This window comes from Protopterus annectens, chromosome 7.part0 (genome assembly GCF_019279795.1).
Source record: "Protopterus annectens isolate FY-2018-M chromosome 7.part0, PAN1.0, whole genome shotgun sequence".
Classification (NCBI taxonomy): domain Eukaryota; kingdom Metazoa; phylum Chordata; order Ceratodontiformes; family Protopteridae; genus Protopterus; species Protopterus annectens.
In genome coordinates this window covers 1,279,723,441-1,279,745,587 of record NC_056739.1, presented here as the reverse complement: position 1 = coordinate 1,279,745,587, position 22,147 = coordinate 1,279,723,441, and the positions used below count along the sequence as shown (strand labels likewise).

Sequence of the window (22,147 nt, the reverse complement as noted above, 5' to 3'; positions counted from 1 at the left end):
CGGGATTGCACTACAGTGGGGAACAAGACATATCTCCCTACAATGGGTGATGAAGTTATTACTGCCAGTGTTAAAAGTGGCTTATCATTAGAAGTAACCTTACTGAATCCTGGCAAACATCTTTTCAGTGTAGGAAAACAAATCCTGAAATTTCAGGCTTAAACAAAAAACCTACTCAGCTAACAAGTTATTTTGTAATGTGTAATAGTAAATCACAGCAAATATAGCAGGACTTTCATTCCTTCATGTCCGGCACATCTCACTGGTGAAATAAGTGTTTCCTTTAAAGAATATGCTGTGATGAACATGAGTTACGTGGTATGCATATAGTAACAAGCTGGCTTTTGTGAAAGATATGACTGAAAAAGTCGTTAAGGTTCTTGGGAAATATGCTGCATGTTTGTGTTCCTGGAAACATTTGCACACTTTTCTTTTATAGCTATATTTACCTATCTCTTTCTATATATATACATATATATATATATATATATATATATATATATATATATATATATATGTGTGTGTATACTTACATATGGATATATAATATATACTATATAGCATATAAATATAGATGATCTAAATATACTCTATATAAGCTCATAGATAAGTAGTAGGCTGGCTGCCCTTGCAGGCCACTTGAAGCCTAGCCGATTTCCTATTTGTACTTGAAATAACCTATCCCATTTGGTTATAGATTGGCATTATCCATGCCATGCTCAGTAATTAAATATTACCCCTAATGAAAATAAATGGGATGTACCATAGACAATTTATTTATTTTTTTATTTGGTGAGGACTCATGCATGGGATAAAGCATTTAGGAGCTGCATCTGTCCATTAGTAGTACAGGGGGCAGTCCTAGGGTAAATTTTCTGTTTCTGTCAATAGATCCAAGTTATACTTGAAAATGGACAGGGATGAACTCTGTTTTATGTGGATGTGCAGTCTGTTCCACAGCAGTGGTATCCTCCGCGAAATATACCTGTCCTTCTAAATCATTCTGCTGATGTTGCAGAAGAGATTTAGATCCCTAGACCAAGTATTTCTGATACCATTTGACTTGCTGATGTGCAGTAAATCCATCAGTAATGGGCTGGAGGGTAGTAAGCCAGATACAGGTCACCTCTTAGCAGTCTGTAGGGTACTGAGTATACTGATAGGGCTTTGATCGGTCAATTATTCAGACCTTGTATCCTTTTAATGAGATATCCCTTTGGGTGGTACAGTTGTTGCATGTGTCTGAACAGATATTTGCCAACTGGGGCATTATATTCAATGATTGGTTAATGAGGGCGGAGTAGAGAGGAACAATAGTATCCCTAGATCTAGACACAATCCATGTGGTTATACGCTGTGCAATATAGAAGGACTTCCTGCAACAAATGTTCTATTCTATTCTGTTATATTCATGCCACTTCTGCTTGGTTTGTGATCACCACAGGTCAGACAAATTGGTGCTATTTGACTTGAAATACTCAAGTTATTTATTTTGTTATTCATAATAAATAACACCCACTGGGCTTGATGTTCCAGCTTTGTATGATCAGCTCCGACCTAGAGATAATCCCTGTTAACTGGAGGACATGTCTACAAGCTATAGTGGATGAATTGTTGAAATGTGTATGAGAAGCTGTTCTTCTGTGTGAAGAAAGTGAACTGCCCACGTAGCAGTTTCTACTGAATACTGGGGGGACTTGAATGGACTGCGCATTCTGTCTGCATATAGTGAACTGCTTGTTTGGAAAAACAATACAAAAGTATGTCAGAAAGCACAACCTGAACCATCCAAGTATCGTCACTCAATGTTTAGATGATTTACTTCCAATAAAAAATATTTATAAGAACTTTACATTTTATTTTATTCCCCAAGCTGAAGAAAAGTGTATTTTTATGTTGTATAACATAAAGCCACAACTATCAATGATAAAAACGCTGCCAAGTCATGGCAAAGAGAAAAAACAACTACGCTGTTAAGCTTTTTTATTTGTTTATTATAGAATTTCATCAGAACAACAAAACATCACAGATCACTTCATTTAAAATTATTGGTAGGATATTTAAATGAAGTGATTTGTGATGTTTTGTTGGTGTGAAGAAACTCTAATGAACAAAAGTGTTTAACAATAATACATCTTAGTTGGTTTTGCTGTTTGCTGTGACTTGGCAGCATTTTTCCTATTAATATTTTAATTTTTTCCTAACTTTTGAAATCTACAGAACTGGTCTTTGTACTCATTTTCCTCTGCAGTTGAGCAAAGTTTTTACACTGGTGGTTTTCAGCAGGCCGCAGAAGACACTTTTGTGTAAACCTGTAGATTGATTCTTTGCTACTTTCACACTACCTGAATAATTTCCACACTAGTTCTTGCCTGAGAATAGATTGCACTGCTACTGCCCCTGCTCAGTGAGGTAATTATTGACTGTACAAACTGAGGTGTATTTCATTGTTTTTCTTTCTCCCGGAATCAGTGACTTTTATAACTTTATGAAATAGAGTCATTTTTCTGTGTTTTATTCTTATGCCTGTATTGGAATCCATGCTGGGAACAGGATCCTCAGGGCAGAGAAAATGATTTATTTTAGATAGTGGCCTCTACTTCAATACGTACCAAAGTTCTGTCTGCTGGTGTCTAAAACTCATGATAAAAAAGTTGATTATAATATACTGTTCAATGATAGTTTGTACAGTACATTGCTACTTCTGTGTTATCTCATATGTAACATTATTTTGATAATATGGCTGTTAACACTGTCTACAAGCTATAGTTCTTTTTGTGTCACACTATTCTGTACATTGCTTAAAAAGAGTCTTCAGATTCAGTAATCATTTCTGGTAAATGCAAACATTAGACAAAAACAGGCAAAACTAGTGCAGTAATGATAAGGTTCAGTCAGGTCTCTGCTGAATTCTGTAGAGTTTTTTTTTTTGTTATAATACTGTAGAATCCTCTATCATTTTTATACAGATTCATTACAGTTATGCAGATGGTCCTGTATGGTGCAACTAGACAGTTTTGACTTTTCAAGACGATCACATTGACTGTGCCATTCATTGTAATTTTCTTTTAAATCTTAGTATGTTTACTTAACTAAATATATCATGTGCTCTGGTGGCATATACTATGTTTATAACTATGCAACTCTAAACTGCCTAAGAAAATTCTACGATATTGTAATAAAGCACTTTTTGTTAATTGTTTCTCAACACCAAGTTGTGTTTGGGTATGTTGCATGGGTTCAGTTGAGGGCATTTGGCTCTTCAGTCATATATATATATATATATATATATATATATATATATATATATATATATATATGTGTGTGTGTGTATGTGTGTATGTCAAACTGTAGCTGCAGCTGCTGCTGTTTTTAGTGATGTAGGGTGTGAATTCCTTGTAAATTCATTCAGTTTTGTACTGCGTGGAAAGACACAACTATTCAGTAAAATCTTTTAGTCTGCCTGTCTGTTGACAGAGTAATAGTTTTATAGAAATGTTTGATTACTGTAAATTGAATTTCATTAAATATAAAGTATTAAATGAGTATATGACAGAGCAATGATCAGTGGATATAGTTAAACAAATTGTGTGATGTTCTGTTGTTAAACTCTTGCAATCATTGTCATAAAAAGTACATGAGATAATGACATTGCCAAAGTGGTTAGAAAATCCTTCTATGTAGCCCACCTAATCATGAAAGGGTTCACATTTAGATCAAGAGAGGTTATCGTGCCCCTCTACTCATCACTCATCAGGCCCATAATAGTGTACAATGCCCCATTTAGGATGTACCTTACTCGACACCTGCAACAGCTGGAAAGACCACAAAAGTACCTCACCAAGAGGATCGTGGGCCTCAAACAGATGCCCTATGCAGCTCGACTAAAGAAACTCCAGCTCTACTCGGTTGCTTACTGCCTACTCAGAGGTGATCTCTGCCTGACATACAAGGCCATGTCCAACCAGGAATTAATGGACATGCTCCACCTCAAGAAAACCAAATGTCTTAGAGCCACATGCTCTAGGGATTTAGACCTCAGCACAGCAATAAATAGGACATGCTGGAGGGATAGATTCCTGTCTCAGAGACTTCCCTTGCTCTGGAATAGAATCCCAGTCTATGTTAGGCAAAGCCCCTCATTGACTCTCTTCAAGAGAAATCTTGACGAGTGGATGGGAAATCGTAAATTTACCCCTGGGATCACTTCAGTGGCCCTGCTGGACAGAGGCTCAGGAAACTAATCTAAAAGGGAGGCGAAAGCCAACACATTCTGGCTAGGCTTATAAATGCCCTTGGGCAAATAGCCTAGTACCTACCTATGAACCTATGTCTGCTGTGGTTGACCAGAGTATCATCCAGTTGTGATATGCAGTAAGACTGTATTGTCATCTGTGTAATTTAGTGTGCATATCATATCACTTGTTTTTGCCTTTGCAAAACTTCTGAAAAATTCTAATGCCTGCAGGCAAAAATGTTGTGTGATTGATGACATGTCATGGAGCTGTTAGTTAGCAGGGCAGCGTTTCAGATTCAGACTACTTCACAGTAGCACAGCACTATACCTGCCAGTCAGCTGCACAGGGGCTTGTTTCACATGGCTGCAGTGAGTAAATGTCTATGTCACAGGAGGCAGCAGCATAAGTAATGCAGCCATGACAAGAGGATTAGACAGAAGTGTGAAGAATTTATTAAGTAATGAGGTAACATGAGTTTCTGACATGCTACAGGGACAGGTTATGACTGTTTTAAGGAACTGCACTGATCCACATTTAAAATAAAGAGTCATTATTGTGATTTGTCATGGCAGATGTTACCCGGTGCTGCTTGTGTTGCTGAGATTGATGTGGCTTGAAACTTATTTAGTAACACTTCCTCAGAAAATTTTATACCAAAAACAGTGAAACATCTTCCATAGAGGTGGGATGAGAAATAGTTTATGGACATTTAACTTTATAGTTGGCCAGCATCTATAGAATTATTTTGCTTGTACCGAAAACATCACTCCCTGGTCCCATTTCTTGAACTGTATTTTGTATAAAATACCTCTAAATATATTGAATTATTAGGTGGACTGTCATTTAGAATATATATATTGGAGTTTTCGTTTACATTCTGCTGGAGTAAGAAATGTATCTGCTTTAAATTTCTTCAGATGTGTGACAGGTACAGATGACTTGCCTCATATCTGGACACTTACATGGCTTTAGACTGTATTTTTTATTAAAGAAGATGAGTGTGGTGTATAAAAGTAATCTCATAAAATAGTGTAAGTCCAGTATTATAAGTAGTAAGCAAAATGTACAGGCTGTCTGACTCAAGTAGAAGTACAAATGCTGAATGAATACCCTTATTTTGAAGAGGTATTAAATCAGAATGTACACAGTTGTTAAGCAGACAGTACTGAAGCTCTGTAATGGTGTTGCTGTAAATTGCAGTTCAGTCTTCATTATTAGTATGCCTGAAGTCACAGCAGCATCTCATAAGCTTAAAGATGCAGATAACAAGTGTTTATGAGTTATCTGTCTGTACATTTTCTACCTCACATAGCATTTGCACAATTCAAATCATACCTCTCAACCTCTTAACACAAGAAATCTGGACAAAGCCTAAAATAATGGGGGGACAAAGGCCCAAAAATGGGGACAGATTTTAAATATTGTTCTTATAAACTTAGAACTGCAGTGGTGGTGCTGCGGTAGCGTTGTCACCTCACAGTAAGACATTGTCCTGTTCGATTCTCAGCTAGAGCGTCTTCTGTGTGGAGACATGCGTGAATGGGCGTATCTTCGTTGAAGGTTGTGCATCAGGGCTTGCAACTCGGCGCATAAAAATCTACTGCCAATCATTAGCGGGCCGGAGTTCTGCTGTGGCGACCCCTAACTGGGAAAAGCCAAAAGACACAACAACAAGCTCTTATAAACTTAGAAAGCTGCTAGAATAACAGGATTTGTGTTAGCATGCATTTTCTGAAGATTATGAAATCTGAAACTCAAATGTCAATATTTAGTTACTCAAATACTCCATGTTGTGTCAGAAAAACATAGTTTTTATGAGGAACAGATAAAATATTTGAAGCAAAAATTTGAACATTCTGCAAAATCTGTACAGTTGAGAGGTATGATCCAAATCCATGTTACTAATTAAAAAGTGGAAAACTTAAAACAAAATAGACCATAATGTTTTGCACCAAGACTGCAATTTAGACCTTTTCTATTCAGACCTCTGTAAAATTTCTAATGTAGCACAGCACAGAAGGTCAAAACTACTAGCTACTGGCTTGCGATATCTAGTACTCTGGCTTTAATGTCATCAGTTTTCACTTGCATATTGTGCATCTCTGCACACATCACTTGACCAGATGCAGTGGGTCAACGTTGAAAAAACACTTGTTTCAGTTGGGCATACCTGTTAACAGGTAATAGATGTATACATTAATAAATAAGCATTCATTAAGTGCTACAGCAAAAAAAAAGTATTTTATTGAAATGCATCATGTCCTGCATTGAATGTTTTGCTTTAGTTACTGTGGATTTTGTTGTGGGTTTGCAATGGTGGATCAGCAAAGGGTGGACGTGTAGAATCAACATTGTAAAATGAAAGGAACTGCATATATCAGAATAGGTGCTGTGTCATATTCTGAGTATTAATGCACAGACTTGGATTGTAAAATGTATTGTACTGCACAAGGAGAGACACAAAGTTTTAACATAGTGCAGAAATGTCTGTGTCTGTTGGCACTGAAGCAGAGAGCAAAATGTCACCATGTAGCAACATCATCATGGAGATCTAGTGAAAGCATTCACTGCAAAAGAGCAGCAAGCAGAAGAGACATTCTGCACAAATGTATCCACAAGTCTCATGTGTACAGCTATATTCTCAGCTTTTCTTAGTGATTTAGTGTTGTGTAGAACCCACAGTAATTTTTGTAATGGCATCATATCCACATGCATCTGCCCCGTCTTCCTTAGAAAGGTACAACGATTCAGTTTGGAGAAAAGACATACACATATGCACATAAGTTCCTGCACACTCACATGCAAAAACACACACACACTTGCACACAAACGCACATATCCATGCATACAGATGCACACACAGATGTGCACACAAACACACACTCATGCAGCTTCACATGCAGTAACACACACACACACACACACACACACACACACACACACACACATATCATGTAAACTAAATGCACAAAACGTCACATACAGATTCAAATGCAGATGAGCACACAAACACACACACATGTGCTCATGCCTACACAAATGTTGGTTTTGTGTGAATTAGAGGAGAGAGAGTGCAAAGATGCCATAGGTTTACAATAGTAATTGCCTCCTTCTGCCGCTTTTTACCCTACTGCTATTACCCAGTAGTATAACTGTGTCTACCATTAGTGTGACTATATCATGGCTTGTTCTGCAGTTCTAGGTGGTTAGTCAGTCTCACTTAAATGACCATGTGCATATTGTTATAAATGTTTGCCACTGTTTTTATTTGGGTGACAGGGTGCCATTGTTCACTGTCAGTCCATGCCGGTCATCCATGATTGTTGTTGTGCATGTGTTAGCAGTATTACCTAAGCAACATGGACTTTGCACTATTTCGCAGTATATGGTGACCACAACAAGCCTGACTATCACAGACTTTAGTAAAACTAGTGTATTCTGTGATGTACAACATAGCAAGTCAGACTTCCAGTCTGTGTCTGCTAGATCTCCATAGTCTGTAGTCGTGTGAATGAAACCCATTTGCATTTACTTTTTGTCAGTTTCAGGAATTCACATAATCACTGATGCATGGCAGCTCAGAATACATCCATTTTCCTATTTGTAGGAAGTGTTGCACTCCTATACTTGCTTTTAAAGCAGAGCCAGTAGGGACCAGTGAATAAGCTAGGCAGGTTTTACTGTAGATTGTATAGTTAAATGTAACAGAGTCCAGCAACGGGTAATGTGCTTCTTATGTAAAACTTCTAATCAATGTACATTTGGGTTCACCCTAGCGGAAATTTAGAAATGTCTTCAATATTTTGCTGATAGTACTGTTCGCAGTTGATTCTGTGTTTTGGGTATCACTTGTATTGGCACTGTACCTTAACCTTTTACTTCTGTCACCTGTATACTGTTTTGCTTTTAAACAGTGTATAGCACAAAAATATACTTTTAAACAATGACTGAAATGTCAGTTACACGTTTTGAATGTTGATCCCCAAATGCCTTATGCAAATAATTTTGATCCCCAACTGCCTTATGCAATTAACTAGGATCTGAATTTGGACAAGAGATAGATTTATAAATGCATCTTGATATTCACTTGTGAGAAAAGATGCTTGATCACATCTAAATGTTAGTTAACATATCAGTCATGTACAGTAAAGTCCATAGAAGAGTTTTAATCAATATTTTAGCACTGTATAATCACTAAGAATTGGATAAGCAATGCAGTATGTCTTTCAGGTATAGTTGCTGCACTTCTGCTGGCTGTACAATAAGGTTATTTCTGTGTTAAGATGTACAAGTCACAGTAAATTAGTTTATGGATGTTCTTGGCAATTAGTTTATGTATGTTCTTGGCTGGCTAAGTGAAGTTTTATCTAAACACTGGTTTCTTACATTAGGGTGTTACATGTAAACAATTGATCTGTTTTTTTTTTGTTACTCATCTTGCTCTTTGGACAGTACATCAGTCAATCATATATATATGTGTTCAGTATCAATCCAATTTGTACTTTTGTTCATATAACTTTACAAGTGCATTTCCGTTATTCAGTATTGTACTTCCACTGTTTTTCTGTCATACCTCTCAACTGTACAATTTTTCAAAGAATGTCCAGATTTTTGCCTCCTAGTTTTGGTCTGGCTCCTCATAAAATTTTGTTTTTCTGGCAAATCATTGAGGATTGACGTCAGAAAATAATGACAGATGTTTGCGTTACAGACTTTGTACTTCAGAAAATTCATGCTAATGCAAAATCTGTGATTCTATCAACATTCTATTTTTGTAAGAGTGATGTTTAAAAACTGTCTCTATTTCTGGGTCTTTGCTCCCCATTATATATGGCTTTGTTCAGATTTCTTGGTGTTAGAGGTTGAGAGGTGTGTTGTTGGTAATTTAAAATGCATAGCAATATATACTCTTGTTTTCTGTAATGTGTAGCTACTCTGCAAAGCTAGAAAATTTACTTTAAGGTTATTATACCAAACATTTTAGGTAGATTCATATCCATGTAGCTACCTATTGTGGTCAAGCATGACATTTACAAAACTAAAATATACCTTTTGACTGCTACATTAAGCTCGTTTCTTTCAGTTTTTGTGCTGTGTGCAACCTAAATACCTTTAGTCCTTACTTTCTAATTGCCAAGACTTATCTGTTCTGTTGGTTTTCCCACAGCAACTCCTCAGAGCAGCTGGGGTCTTCCAAGCCCCCAATAAGCTCCTCCAGTATGACATCACGAATCTTGCTACGGCAGCAGCTCATGCGTGAACAGATGCAAGAGCAAGAACGACGAGAGCAACAGCAGAAGCAGCAAGCAAATCAGTTCCTGCAGCAGAGAGCGCCAGTCAGTCAGAGCCCAGCTATCAACGTCAGCGTCCCAACCAGCTTGCCCGCTGCAACCCAGGTACCAATGGAAGTGCTCAAGGTATGTAAAAAAGCAGCTACAGTTGTGACTGTTTTCCTTACAGCTACATTTCTTTGGTGGCTTTATTGCACATGTGCTAAACCTGGTTTGCTTGAAAAGTTAATAAATGTTCAAGCAAAACTGAAAGTCGGCTCATTTCTTATCATTATAGGTAAGAATAGCAGTCTTCGTTCTATATCAGAAATAACACCAGAATAAAAGCGTTGAAGCATTTATCACGGTGAATCTTGTGAAGAGGCAACAAAAGTACTATTAAGTGGGCTTTTGCAAATTACTAATTAAGGCATTTATTACACAGCTTGTTAAGTTTCATTTTGACAGTTTAAGAAGCCTGAAAAGTGATATGTGCACTGTTTTGCAGCTGCTGTTTTTGCCTTTGCTGAAGTTTGTAAATGTATATATCTGGAAAATTTAGAGTTGAACACATGCTGAGTTTCCAAGCTTCTGCCGAAGGCCATTTTAATCCTTTTGCTCAGAAGATTTGATGTCTTGTATTCACTTTAATTCCTTATTAGACTCAAAACTGCAGGAGCTTGTTAGCATCCTTCCAGCATAAGAGATGTAGCTTCCTAATTACTGCAAAACTGTTATAGTGCTAAGAATAGACAGACATTTCACACATACATGGACTGGAAAGAAACACAAGCACTGCAAGTTGTCAAAAAAGAAGTAGAAATTCAAGGAGACAGAGAGTTTTAAATACGTCTAGTGTACCTGATTAATTTGTAGCACTTTAACTTTCCATGTGAAGTACAGCACTTGACTCTAGAATGACCTTTTCGTTTATACGACTGTATTGTATAACTGTGTCTTTTTCTACTTTTCTGTGAAAATGATATAATTTGTGAAGTTACATTAGAAAAAAGATGTGTATTTCAGTAATAGCAGGTAGAAGATAAAATGTTAAAGTAGACCCCAGAAAAAAAATGAAGGTCGGGTTAGTAGAATTTAAATAATTAACTTGCCAGGACTTACTGATACATACTGTAACATTTTAGGTACAGTTGGACAGAAGGAAGCAGACCTGAGTGCAGTGTAATATGTGCATTGGTTAATGCATCTGCAGAATTGCCATTGCTCATTGTTTGATTAAGGAAGGTGCAGACTATTTTTAACTATACATATAACCTAGTTTTACATAATACTAGAACACTCATGAGATGGTTGCATTTCCTGCAAAAATTATAAATATGGGAGCGTAATTTTTGTCTTCTTGCTGCTCACTATTAATGTATGTGTTGTTAATAAACAATCAGCTACTAATCTCAGGATAATAACACCTGTGCAGGAGACAGATCTGCAGACCTGATTTGTTTGTGTTGCAAAACTCAGTTCTCAGCCTTGCAAAGTAAGAAGTTTTATAAGTGAATATCCATTGAGTTAATTTATATGTTTTATGTCATGTATTCCCAAAAGACACTGAGACTGTAATTTCTGTGAATAAGAGACAAACACTGTAACCTTTTGTCTCTTCTTGGCCCATTCAAAAGCAGTTCTGAAGTAATGAGCAAAATATGAAACCTTACTGGAAGCACATTAGCTTGTGAGTGATAGCATTTTACAAATGCCTTCCCTGCTTCATATCTCTCTTCAACAAACCAGTCAGTTCCAGTATTTGTTTAGTTAATAACCCACCACAGCAGAAAATGCTCTGCATGGCACAGTGCTCCTAACTGGTTTTCTGTATGTGGTAGGACATAGTTCATGCTGCAGTAACTGAGGGTATTTCAAGCCTCCACAATCTCAATTTCTAGTTTTCTAAAATAGCACATGTACTCTGAGCAAGAGATCAACATTTATTATTGATCATACAACCTATTTTTCTTTATTTGCTGCATTCAAACAACACACACACACACACACACACACACACACACACACACACACACACACACACACACACACACACACACACACACACACACACATCATATATCCCCTTTAGGAAATTGTTCTGTAGAATGTAGGGCTGGCTATTTTGTACAAAAAGGTTCATAAGCTCTTGTCCAAGAGTACAGCAGTTCATGACAGGGTGTCTCCCTCCATAGAAAATCTACTGATAACTATTTATCTGATTTTAATGAAACTGATCAGTTTCTTCAGGGTCATATTTTGTTGGACGTAGTTATATTCCATCTCTTGTTGCTTTGTGTTTTATCTTTTTTTTTGCAGTTAATGGATGCATGTGACCACCACAGAGTTCTACCCAAGGAATTTCTTGTGCAGTATGGCATGTCTTCTACTTCACCCAGACAAACTCACTGAAAATCACAGCATATTAGGTATCTTTATCACTAAGTCAAGACAGTGGGTTGGGTACTTTTCATTTATGTGTATCCAGTATTAACATTGCAGAGTATACCTGAGAAAAGCAACATAGGAAATAAATCAGTTTTATACAGACTGACACATATATACATACTACCTGCAGTCTAAATCCCAGCTGGGTATCCCTTAGAGTTCAATGAGAATGTATGCCCTTGATGAGCACCTGAGTTCTGTCAACTGCAGGTTTGTGTAAGACCACCTCCAAACATATAGGCACATTCCTCTGTACGCAGACATTTCATGTATCTCATCTCATTCACTCACGAATAGTGCTGTTCACAAAGTCTCATGTAAGTCAGTATGACGTAGTTGTGTTTAGGCTACGTGACAGATGCCATCTAAAAAACAACAGCCATTGATGGTCATTGCGGTACAGATAATACATTCTAGCAGTCTGCCACTGTGTCAGCTTGTGCAGGACACTCAGCAACAGGGTAACTTATTTTGGCATAGATTCTGGGCACTAAACACTGGATGCTGCTGGAGCATTAAACTGAGTAATCTGAAAAACAATTTTGGATATACTGAAGCCTACTTACTGTTGAAAGTGAGTGTGAGACAGTGGACTGAGTCAAACATTCAGCCTTAAGTAGGGAACAGTGGAATATTTGCTACATTTTATGTCAAGAACATTTTTGAAAAGTATGGCTTTGTCACTGAAGTGAGTTGTCCACTGAAAACTGGTGACATTGACTCATGAGAACTAACTCATTTTAGTGAACTGTACTGCTCTGCTTTTAAATTAACAAGCAGTTGTTGTATGAAAGACAATTGAAATGGGTTTGATCTACCATCCCTGGCCCTTTCCCACTCATTACATTTGAAGTGGCAAGAAGGGGTGTAGTTAAAGCTTGATGAATAAAATCCTATTAATTTTCAGGTCTAACAAGGGGAATTACTGTTGATAAAGAAACAGGCAGGCATATATGCAAAGCATTTTGTTGGGAAGGACATTACGTAATTAACAGTCAAAAGAAAAATGTATTATTAGGGAAATGGCTGAAAACTGGGAGAAAAGAGCAGGATGTTGGAAAAAAGTATCTAGTGGAGAGGAGTTTAAGATGGTGAATGAAGAGAATGTGAGTGGCAGAGTTCAAATAAAAAGAAGAAAAGGGTAGCTGCTTAGCTGGAGAAGAAGGCAAGCACAGGCAGAATGTTGCTGAGGGGTAGGATTGAAAAAGAAATGAGAGAGGAAAGGATAAGAAAGAGAGTGGATGCAGAAGAAATGTAACGATGGAGAAGGAGGAGCGAGTGATCAAATAAAAGTGGGAGGGTATCCAGTAAAAATTGGAACAGTTCTTATACATTTTACAGTGACTGATGAATGCTTGTACAAAAAATGCCTTTTATTTGCTTGCTGTTAATTACCAACAACTTAGAGGTGAAATCTATTCTCATACACAAACATAGCTTGGTGTGGAAAGACTGTACTAGAATGCCTCATTGGTATCATGTCCCTTTAAGTGATAAAAATAACACCTTTGGCAATATGACAGCCACATGTGAACAATGATCATTCTTAAAGGGGTATCCACGTCAGCAGTTCTGTTGGTGTATATGGAGTTTTGAACTCCTTTTGGAAAGAAAAGTTTCTAAAAATATATGGTAATCTTTTGATTTTATAATAGCTTTTGAGAAGACGTACAGTGAGAGAGTGGGTAGTGTTGCTGCCTCACAGCAAGATATTCACTGGTTCATTTCCTGTTTGGATTGCTTTCTGTGCAGAGTCTGCATGTCTTGCTTCTGTTGTTGTGGATTTTCTCCGAATGCTCCCGTTTCCTCCCACAATCCAAAGACGTGTAGTAGGTGGCCTGAACAAACTAAATTGGCCGTAAGTGTGAGTGTGCATGCATTTGTGTAGTATGGAAGAATGGCCACATCAGGGCTAGCCACCCAGTGTTGTGAACATTGACTGTAGATGATTATCACTGTTGATGTGAGACCCCAACCCATGTGTAAAAGTGTGAAAAAGGGATGATGAATAGATGGTTGGATGGACAGATATTAGCAGGTGCTGGCTTGTTGCTCATTCATTAAAACAGACAATGTAGTATTGTTTCTGTCGCAGACTGTAATATTTATTTATATGTTTGCAAAATGGCATAACCCACTTCTGTGATGCTCCCGTTGTGGCATCAAGTCTCCAATTAAAATTACCATTTGTGTTTGTAGCTATTCCTTGCAAACCAAAATATAGTACTACAGTAAATACAGCAACTTGTGCCATCTACAGTTTCAGCCATGATAGGCTCTACACAATAAAAGGTGATGAGGGCCCAGTAAGCTACAGTGGGTGAATAAGTGGTTATTAAGAAGAAGAGTCACGATGGTGCTAAAATGTGGCTAATGTCAGAAGATAGGGAAGTGATCACTGGGTACAAAGGGATATGGTTTGGAAGATGGAACCATTTTAGCTCCTTGTTTTAGTCATCAGAATAGAAACTGATAACAGTAGTTGCTACAGATATCAACACTGCAGAGGTGGGGCAGGGGAAAATCTTGCTTTGGGTATAAAGATGGTAGGTGAATGAGCAGAGAAATGGCACTTAAATCCAGACACCAACAAGTGCAGTGTTTTCTACTCTTGACTGTAATTATCATGAAAGATACCAGATAGGGGGAGATATGTTTAGTCTGATGTCAAAGACAAAATGGTGAGAATGAAAAGAATATGGTGATAATGATCACAGACATAGTGAACCATCAGGAACTGAGTAACAGAATGCTGCAAGACACCAGTATTGTGTTAGGTTGCATTCTGAGGGGAACAGACTCAGATTTGAAGGATATTCTCCCATTAAACAGGACTTGATGAGGCCTCAGCTAGATTATGACATGCAGCTGTGGAAGCACCACAGGGAAATATGATGGGTTAGTAGAAACAATGCAAGGAAAAGCAAACATAATGACAGAAGGGGAGGGTCATAATGATCAGACAGTCTACTTGAGCAGGATATGTTTCCAGTAGAAGAAGGGTAATATGGAGATATGCAGCAATACACTGACAGGACAAAGCGAGAGAGATGAACTCAAAAGATATTTCAGGGGAGAGAATGCGAGTGAGCCAACTGGCAAGTATAGGGAAAGAGAAAATACTGAATTCCCTTTAGGTGTTTGATACCTAATTGCCCACATTGTCCTCCCAGGCATGGTTCCTTAACGTACTTTAGTTATTATATTTGTTTGCTTGCTGTTTGTTGCAGTGATGTACAATTACATTGTAGTGTGTGATGGTTAATCCGGGACTGTAACATTCCAGTTAAAGAATAATTATATTATTCTTATTTTATACTGGTTGCTCTGTATGTTAGTTGTAGTGATCTTGGGATAAGAATAGTAAAGTAAGGAGTGTGTGGTGGGGATATGACATTATGTGGGGTTCAGAAGGGAGGCAGATGACCTTCATAATTGCAAAGACATGCTTTTCTCTGCGGTGCCTATATGAAGCTTTTTCCCTTTTAAGTGCGTATGTTTAGAGGCTTTGTATACCCACTGAAACAATTCTATATACTAATTGCCATACATAAGTGTTTCATGGCATCACTACATGAGGAACTAAACATTTACCATCACAGAAATGGAGGTCATGGTAGAATCAGGCCTAAAGATGGATTCAGAAGAGATTGGCATAAGTGGAACAGGAAGAGAGAGACAAGATTACGGGACAGCTGCTATGTCCTAACTGCACCAAAGCAGAAGCCATAGCTAGCATTTCATTTCAATATTTCTTCGAGACAGTATTTCTGATGTTCCTTTATGCAATAACCAAAAAAATAAATGCCACCAAGCACATCATAGGTAGGTTATAATAGCCACAATATGTTTTAATAATGAATCAGTTAAGTGCTTTATGTAAACTGACAACAACAGCAGCGGAAAGAGGCCTGAGACTGACATTCCTAATTACTTAGACGTATACAAGTAATGACAAAAACAGCAATCCAGGACCACCAAAGTTTCAGGTAAAAAACTTTAATAAAAGGTTAGTGCTTTCATACCAATAACTCGGCACTTCATCAGAAAGCGCTAACCATGAAAGCGCTAACCTTTTATTAAAGTTTTTTGCCTGAAACTTTGGTGGTCCTGGATTGCTGTTTTTGTCATTGCATGCTGTTTTGTCTTGCTGGGGCATCTGCTGCCTTGGTATCGTTTTATTTTCTGCAAGTAAACAAGTAATTCAGAAAGAAGGAATTGCTTGCTGGAATGTTTCAGAAAGGACCTCAATGTGAGAGTGTTCAATCTCGCCATTTGTTCTTACACACGGGTTCAGAGCCGATCCTCGGCTCCGAGTCGGCCGCATAGCAAAGCTCTGCATCTTAGAGAAGCTCGAGACCAGGCTATATCCCACAATCCTCCCTGCCATTACTCAGATCTAGTTTGCCGCTGCAACGGGTCACATCGTTAAGAGAGCTCGGACCAGAGAAAACTTGTTATAGACAGATAAGATAGTTATTGTTTTGTTTAAAAGTTCTTATAGTTCTTATAGTTATTGAGAATTTAGTTTCTGACCTTACTATAGTGTGTGTGTGTGTGTGTAGTGTAGTTAGTTCTTTTATAGGTTTCCCTTTGGGGCCTACCTTTCTATAACCTATAGCTATATTTTTTCCTCTTAATTATAGCTAGTGTTTAAATTTTCTCTTTTTTACAGTAAAAGTGTTTTTTGCTTATTATGTCTGAGAAAGCCAAGTCTGGTTTTAAAAGGTGTCAGTGTGGGCAGAAAATGTCCATCACTGACAACCACACTTCCTGCGTCTACTGTCTTGGCCCTCTCCACTTGCAAGAGGATTGCTCTATATGCCATTCCTTCAGTGGGAGGGTCATGACAGATAGACGCAGGAAACTTATAGACAGGGGACTTCTTAAGCCTGCTTTCCAGGAGGCCTTGGACAAGTCTGACCAGGCTTCTAAGTCCTCGAAGGGGTCGAAGATGTTGGAGCCCATGTCATCGGCTCCGAGTTCATCTTCTAAAGTTCGTTCGCCGGTTCCACAGACTTCGGGGCCGAGCGTCGAACGTTTATCTCTCACTGAGCCCCAGGTCTTGGAACCAGTGTCGGAGCTACCGCCACCTTCCATTCTTTGGTCGGTGCCATCTTCGGCCCCTTCGACCCGATCTTCCAGACCGTTATCTGATACAGATGTGGATCGTGTCGTGCAGAAACTTATGGAGAACACGGCCCTTTCCAAGTTGATTGCAGTTTCCTCCCAATTGGTGTCGAAACTAGAAGGCCTTCCCTTATCTCCAACAGGTCCTCCTTCGAGACCCATCCAGTCTTCGGAGCCGGAAGAGGATGAGCCGATGATAGTGGAGCCCTCGGTGCTGAAACCGTCCATTGCACAATCGACACCATTGACCTCGACTCCTTTGGAACCTATAGGTGAGTCGCAGAGTCAACGATCTCTCCTTGGTTCCGGGACCGAGAGTCGTACCGACCTTTCGGTGCCGACTCTCCCTCTCGGGGCCTCGGCGCAGATTGGCTCGGTTCCGTCCACGGGGTCGAGACCCATGGGCCCCGTGTCTGGGATTCTTCCATGTTCTTCGGAACCGGGGGAGTCCTCGACCCGAGGTTCAGGGGTTTTTGACCTTATGAGGAAGGTTTTGTCTACACAGACAACCATTTCATCGGAGGCGTCTTCTCCCTCCCCTAAGGAGACGCTCTCTGTTTCTGTTCCCACGACACATCCAAAGCGTGGAGCACCATTGTCTCAGCCATCCCCAGAGGGTGCCCCCTGTTCCTCGGAGGCCTCACCGAATCCCCTCCGATGAGGTTCTGAGGAAAAGATTGTGCAAGAGGAGGCACTTAGATTCCCCACAGGAATCTCTAACTTCCTATCCTGGTAAACCAACTGCAAATAAATAAATAAAAATAAATAAATAAATAACTTCTGACACTGACTTGGATGAGTCAGAGGGGTCCCCAAAATCCCCCTCCGAGGATGTCTCATTTGCGGACATCTTGGAGATTTTAAAACCGAGGGGTGATTGGCAGTCCCTAGCCCCCACTGAGAACGAGTCGGTGTTGCTGAAGGCTTTTGGTGCTCAACCTTCTACCTCCTGGGTTACTCCGCCCTTCGATGAGTTAATGGATTTGATTGCTCGAAGGGCGTGGGAGACACCGGACACAGTGGAACCGGTCCCTCGAAAACCAAGTAAATTTATTACCACTCCCCAGGACAAGACTTATCTCACCAAAGGAGTCCCGGATGACGCTATGGTGGTGGCTGCAGCCACTAAAAAGGAGATGTCTGAGTCTTCCTCTTCTGTTCGTCCTCCTAATAAGGATTCTAGGACTATGGACAGATATGGGAAGCGTGTTTTTAGTTCAGCGACTTTTTCCATGCGTTCGCTAAACTATTTGACACATTTTACACGTCTACAGAGGGATCTCATCAAGGAGCTGGGAGATACCCTCCAGGGTAACACAGATGCTGCTGTTTCAGATAAGGTAACAGCACAGCTTAACACCCTTACGTCCATAGTGAACTCGTCCATGAGGCTCATCTTGTATGCGGCTGAAGGGTCGAGTAGAGCTGCAGCTTCAGCGATTGCTCTACGAAGACAATCCTGGATGCGGCTGTGCTCATTTGCGGAAGCCTTCAAGTCTTCCTTCACCAACGCCCCCTTTGATGGTGCCACTCTTTTTGGGCCCAAAGTGAAAGAGACATTAACTCGGTGTGAGCAAGAAGGAGAGACTCTGTCTGCTGTCGGAGTCCGTTTTTCCGTTCCATCTAGACCGTACCCCAAAGGGCAACGAGGCGGAAAAATGTGGTTCCATAAAACTCAGGGATCTTTCCAGGCCACACAGAGTGACCCCCCCCCCAGAGGCAGAGGGGGGGGGCAGACATGGAAGATGTCGCCCCGGCGGCAGAGGGGGTCCGCAGAACCAAAGCGACAGGGGATCCTGTCCCTGGTAAGCCTTTCCAGCACTCCTGAATGGGGGCCCGACTGTCCTGCTCTGGAGGCAGTCGGGGGTCGCTTGGCTTTATACCCACAGGCCTGGCTAACTCTCACCTCAGACTCCTGGGTAAAAAGCATTGTAACCAGAGGATACAAAATCCCCTTTATGTCAACTCCACCCCAACAAAGAAGGTTTCCAGATGTGCCACCCCATCTGCGAGGCCCAGCAGCAATAGAAATTTCAAAGCTGCTCAAAAAAAGAGTCATTCAGCCAGTCCCGGTGGACCAAAAAGGATCCGGAACTTACTCAAGGTTCTTTTTAGTTCCAAAAAAGACAGGGGACTGGAGACCCATTTTGGATCTCAGCAATCTCAATACCTTCGTGAAGAAGGAAAAGTTCCGGATGGTCACGCTTCAATCGATCCTTCCATTTTTGCAGAAGGACGACTGGATGTGCTCGATAGATCTCAAGGACGTGTACTACCACATCAAGATGGCCAGACCGTCCAGAGATCACCTGCGCTTCCGGCTGGGAGCCAGTCGTTTTCAATTTCGAGCCCTGCCCTTTGGGCTCACCTCAGCCCCCAGGGTATTCACCAAATGCATGGCAGTGGTAGCGTCTCACTTGAGATGTCTAGGATTCCGGATGTTTCCCTATCTGGACGACTTGCTCCTCACTGCCACCACCGAGCGTCGCCTCATACAAGCCAGAGACTATACAGTCAACCTTTGTTCCCACCTAGGGATTTCCATAAACTTCGAAAAATCTGCCTTACTGCCCTCACAGCATATTTCATTCATTGGAGCAGACCTAGATACGTGCTTAACACTGGTAAAGCTCCCTCAAGTAAGGGCTTCATCCCTCAAGGAACAGGTTCTTCTTCTACTGCAATGCAGGAAAGCCCCGAACAAATTGGTGTTGAAGGTTTTGGGACTCATGGCAGCGTCCCTGATTGCAGTTCCTATGGGGAGATTGCACATGAGGCTCCTCCAATGGCTGCTGTTCACGCAGTGGTCGTTCCAGCAGTTACCCCTAACGCACGAGATTCTGATAACAGATTCTTGCAAGCGAGACCTCTCATGGTGGTTGTTCAGTCAGGATCTCACTATGGGTCGTCCATTTGTTCTACCGAACCCGACGGCCACGATAACCACGGACGCTTCCCTGATAGGGTGGGGGGACTTTTTCAGGGAAGAACAGTCCAAGGGGAATGGTCCAACATGGAGTACAACCTGCACATAAATGTTCTGGAAATGAGGGCGGTGTTCTTGGCGTTGCAACACTTTCAAACCCTCCTACCTGTAGGAACAGTAGCAGTTCAGACAGACAACATGTCTGTAGTCTGGTACATAAACAAACAAGGGGGAACCAGATCTTACCCATTATGCAGAGAGGCCATGAGAATTTGGCAATGGGCAGAGTCCACGGGTCGCTTTCTGATAGCAACGCACATCCCGGGGTCATCCAACGGCATTGCGGACAGGTTGAGCAGAGCCATCCTGTTACCTCACGAGTGGTCCCTCAAACTACAGGTGGTGGAAAGAATTTTCCGCAAATGGGGCCAGCCTTGCTGCGATCTATTCGCCTCCCTGATGAATACCAAATGCAGAAGCTATTTTGCCCTTCTACCCCCTCCAGGGGATGTCCCCAGGGACGCACTGATACATGATTGGCCCCCTGGTCTCCTATATGCATTTCCACCTACCCCCTTGATTCCCAAATTTCTTCAGAAAGCCATGAACCTGGAAAGGACAATTATACTCATAGCCCCATTCTGGCCTCGACAGATATGGTTCCCCTTTCTTCGAGCCCATCAGAGGAACCGTGGATCCTGGACCCAGTACCAGATCTACTGACACATTCGTCGGGAGTTCCTCACCCGTCTCTTCTATCCCTCAAACTAGCCAGGTCTGATCTACTTTCTCCGGCAGTTCAACGCATTTTGGTTGCCTCTCATAAGGCTTCCACTACAAAACTCTACAGGAGTAAATGGAAATGCTTTGTGTACTGGGCATCTAGCCAACACATGGACCCCCTGGTTGCTCCTTTACATAAAGTTCTAGAATTTCTATCCATCCTTTTCCACGAAGGAGCCTCTACTTCCACACTAAGAGTACAGTTGGCGGCCATATCCAACTTCCATGTTGGTGAGGATGGTTCTTCTATTATGTTCCACAGGCTTTGTAAGGCTTTTATGAAAGGTTCCTTCCATCTTCGACCGCCCGTCAGAGACCCTTTATTCCCATGGAATTTAAATTTGTTATTGTCGCAACTAATGTTGCCACCCTTCGAACCAGCCTCTTCTTGCCTCCTGAAGTTTTTGTCATGGAAGACTCTTTTTCTTGTAGTGGTTACTTCAGCTCGGAGAGTGTCAGAGCTGCAAGCACTATCAATTAAACCACCTTACTTAATTTTCCACCCAGATAGAGTTTCCTTACGAACAAACCCGTCTTTCCTTCCTAAGGTATGTTCTGTCATAAATATTAATCAGTCCATTGAACTCCTACTTTCTTTAAAACCATACCAGCAAGTTGGAATATATGCTGCACAAGTTAGATGTCCACAGACAGCTAAGATTTTATTTGGACAGGACTAAGGATTACAGAAAAACAGATCAACTTTTTGTTGCATTTGCAGACAATAAAAAGGGCATGGCAGTTACAAACGACGCTTTCTAAATGGCTTACTGATTGTATAGCTTTTGTGTATTCTAAGTCGAATCAGGCCTTGCCCACCAAACCTAAGGGCCATTCTACTAGATCCGTTTCCACTTCCTTGGCTCATGCAGCTCGCCTGCCTTTGGACACGATTTGTGCAGCAGCCACGTGGTCTAAACCACATACTTTCATCGCTCATTATAGAGTTGACAAAGCCTCCAAAGACAGGACATCTTTTGGTTCCACTGTGCTCAGGAACGTTCTTCCATGAGTCACTCAGGGTGACGGAGCTAGGGACGCTACCCGTGTGTAAGAACAAATGGCGAGATTGAACACTCTCACATAAAGAAGTTATGTTCTTACCATAACGTTCCATGTGGAGTGTTCATCTCGCCTTTGTTCTTGCATTCCCCCCCTTCCCTCCCTCACGTGTTTGGGAGAACGAGTAGGACTAGAGTCTGGTCCACATGTCTTTACCTCTTCCGGGTATATTGCCTCTTACCTCATGGGGTATATTTCGTTACCCTTTAGTTAATTTATCAGTGAGATAGTGTCTCTGAATTTTTGTGGCGGTATGTAGCCTTAGCACCTCAGGTTTATTGTTAGTCTGG

The 22,147-nt window shown here is 40.6% G+C and overlaps 1 protein-coding gene across 4 annotated transcripts in view; it reads left to right on the top strand.

The window, feature by feature from the left end:
- MITF (melanocyte inducing transcription factor) overlaps positions 1–22,147 on the top strand; it is a 1,359,897-nt gene that overhangs the window by 853,740 nt on the left and 484,010 nt on the right. For all 4 annotated transcript variants that reach the window (XM_044077898.1, XM_044077896.1, XM_044077895.1 and 1 more), the window contains one exon: positions 9,406–9,655. In XM_044077898.1, the coding sequence (XP_043933833.1) occupies positions 9,406–9,655 (250 nt within the window). The remainder of the gene's footprint in view (positions 1–9,405; positions 9,656–22,147) is intronic.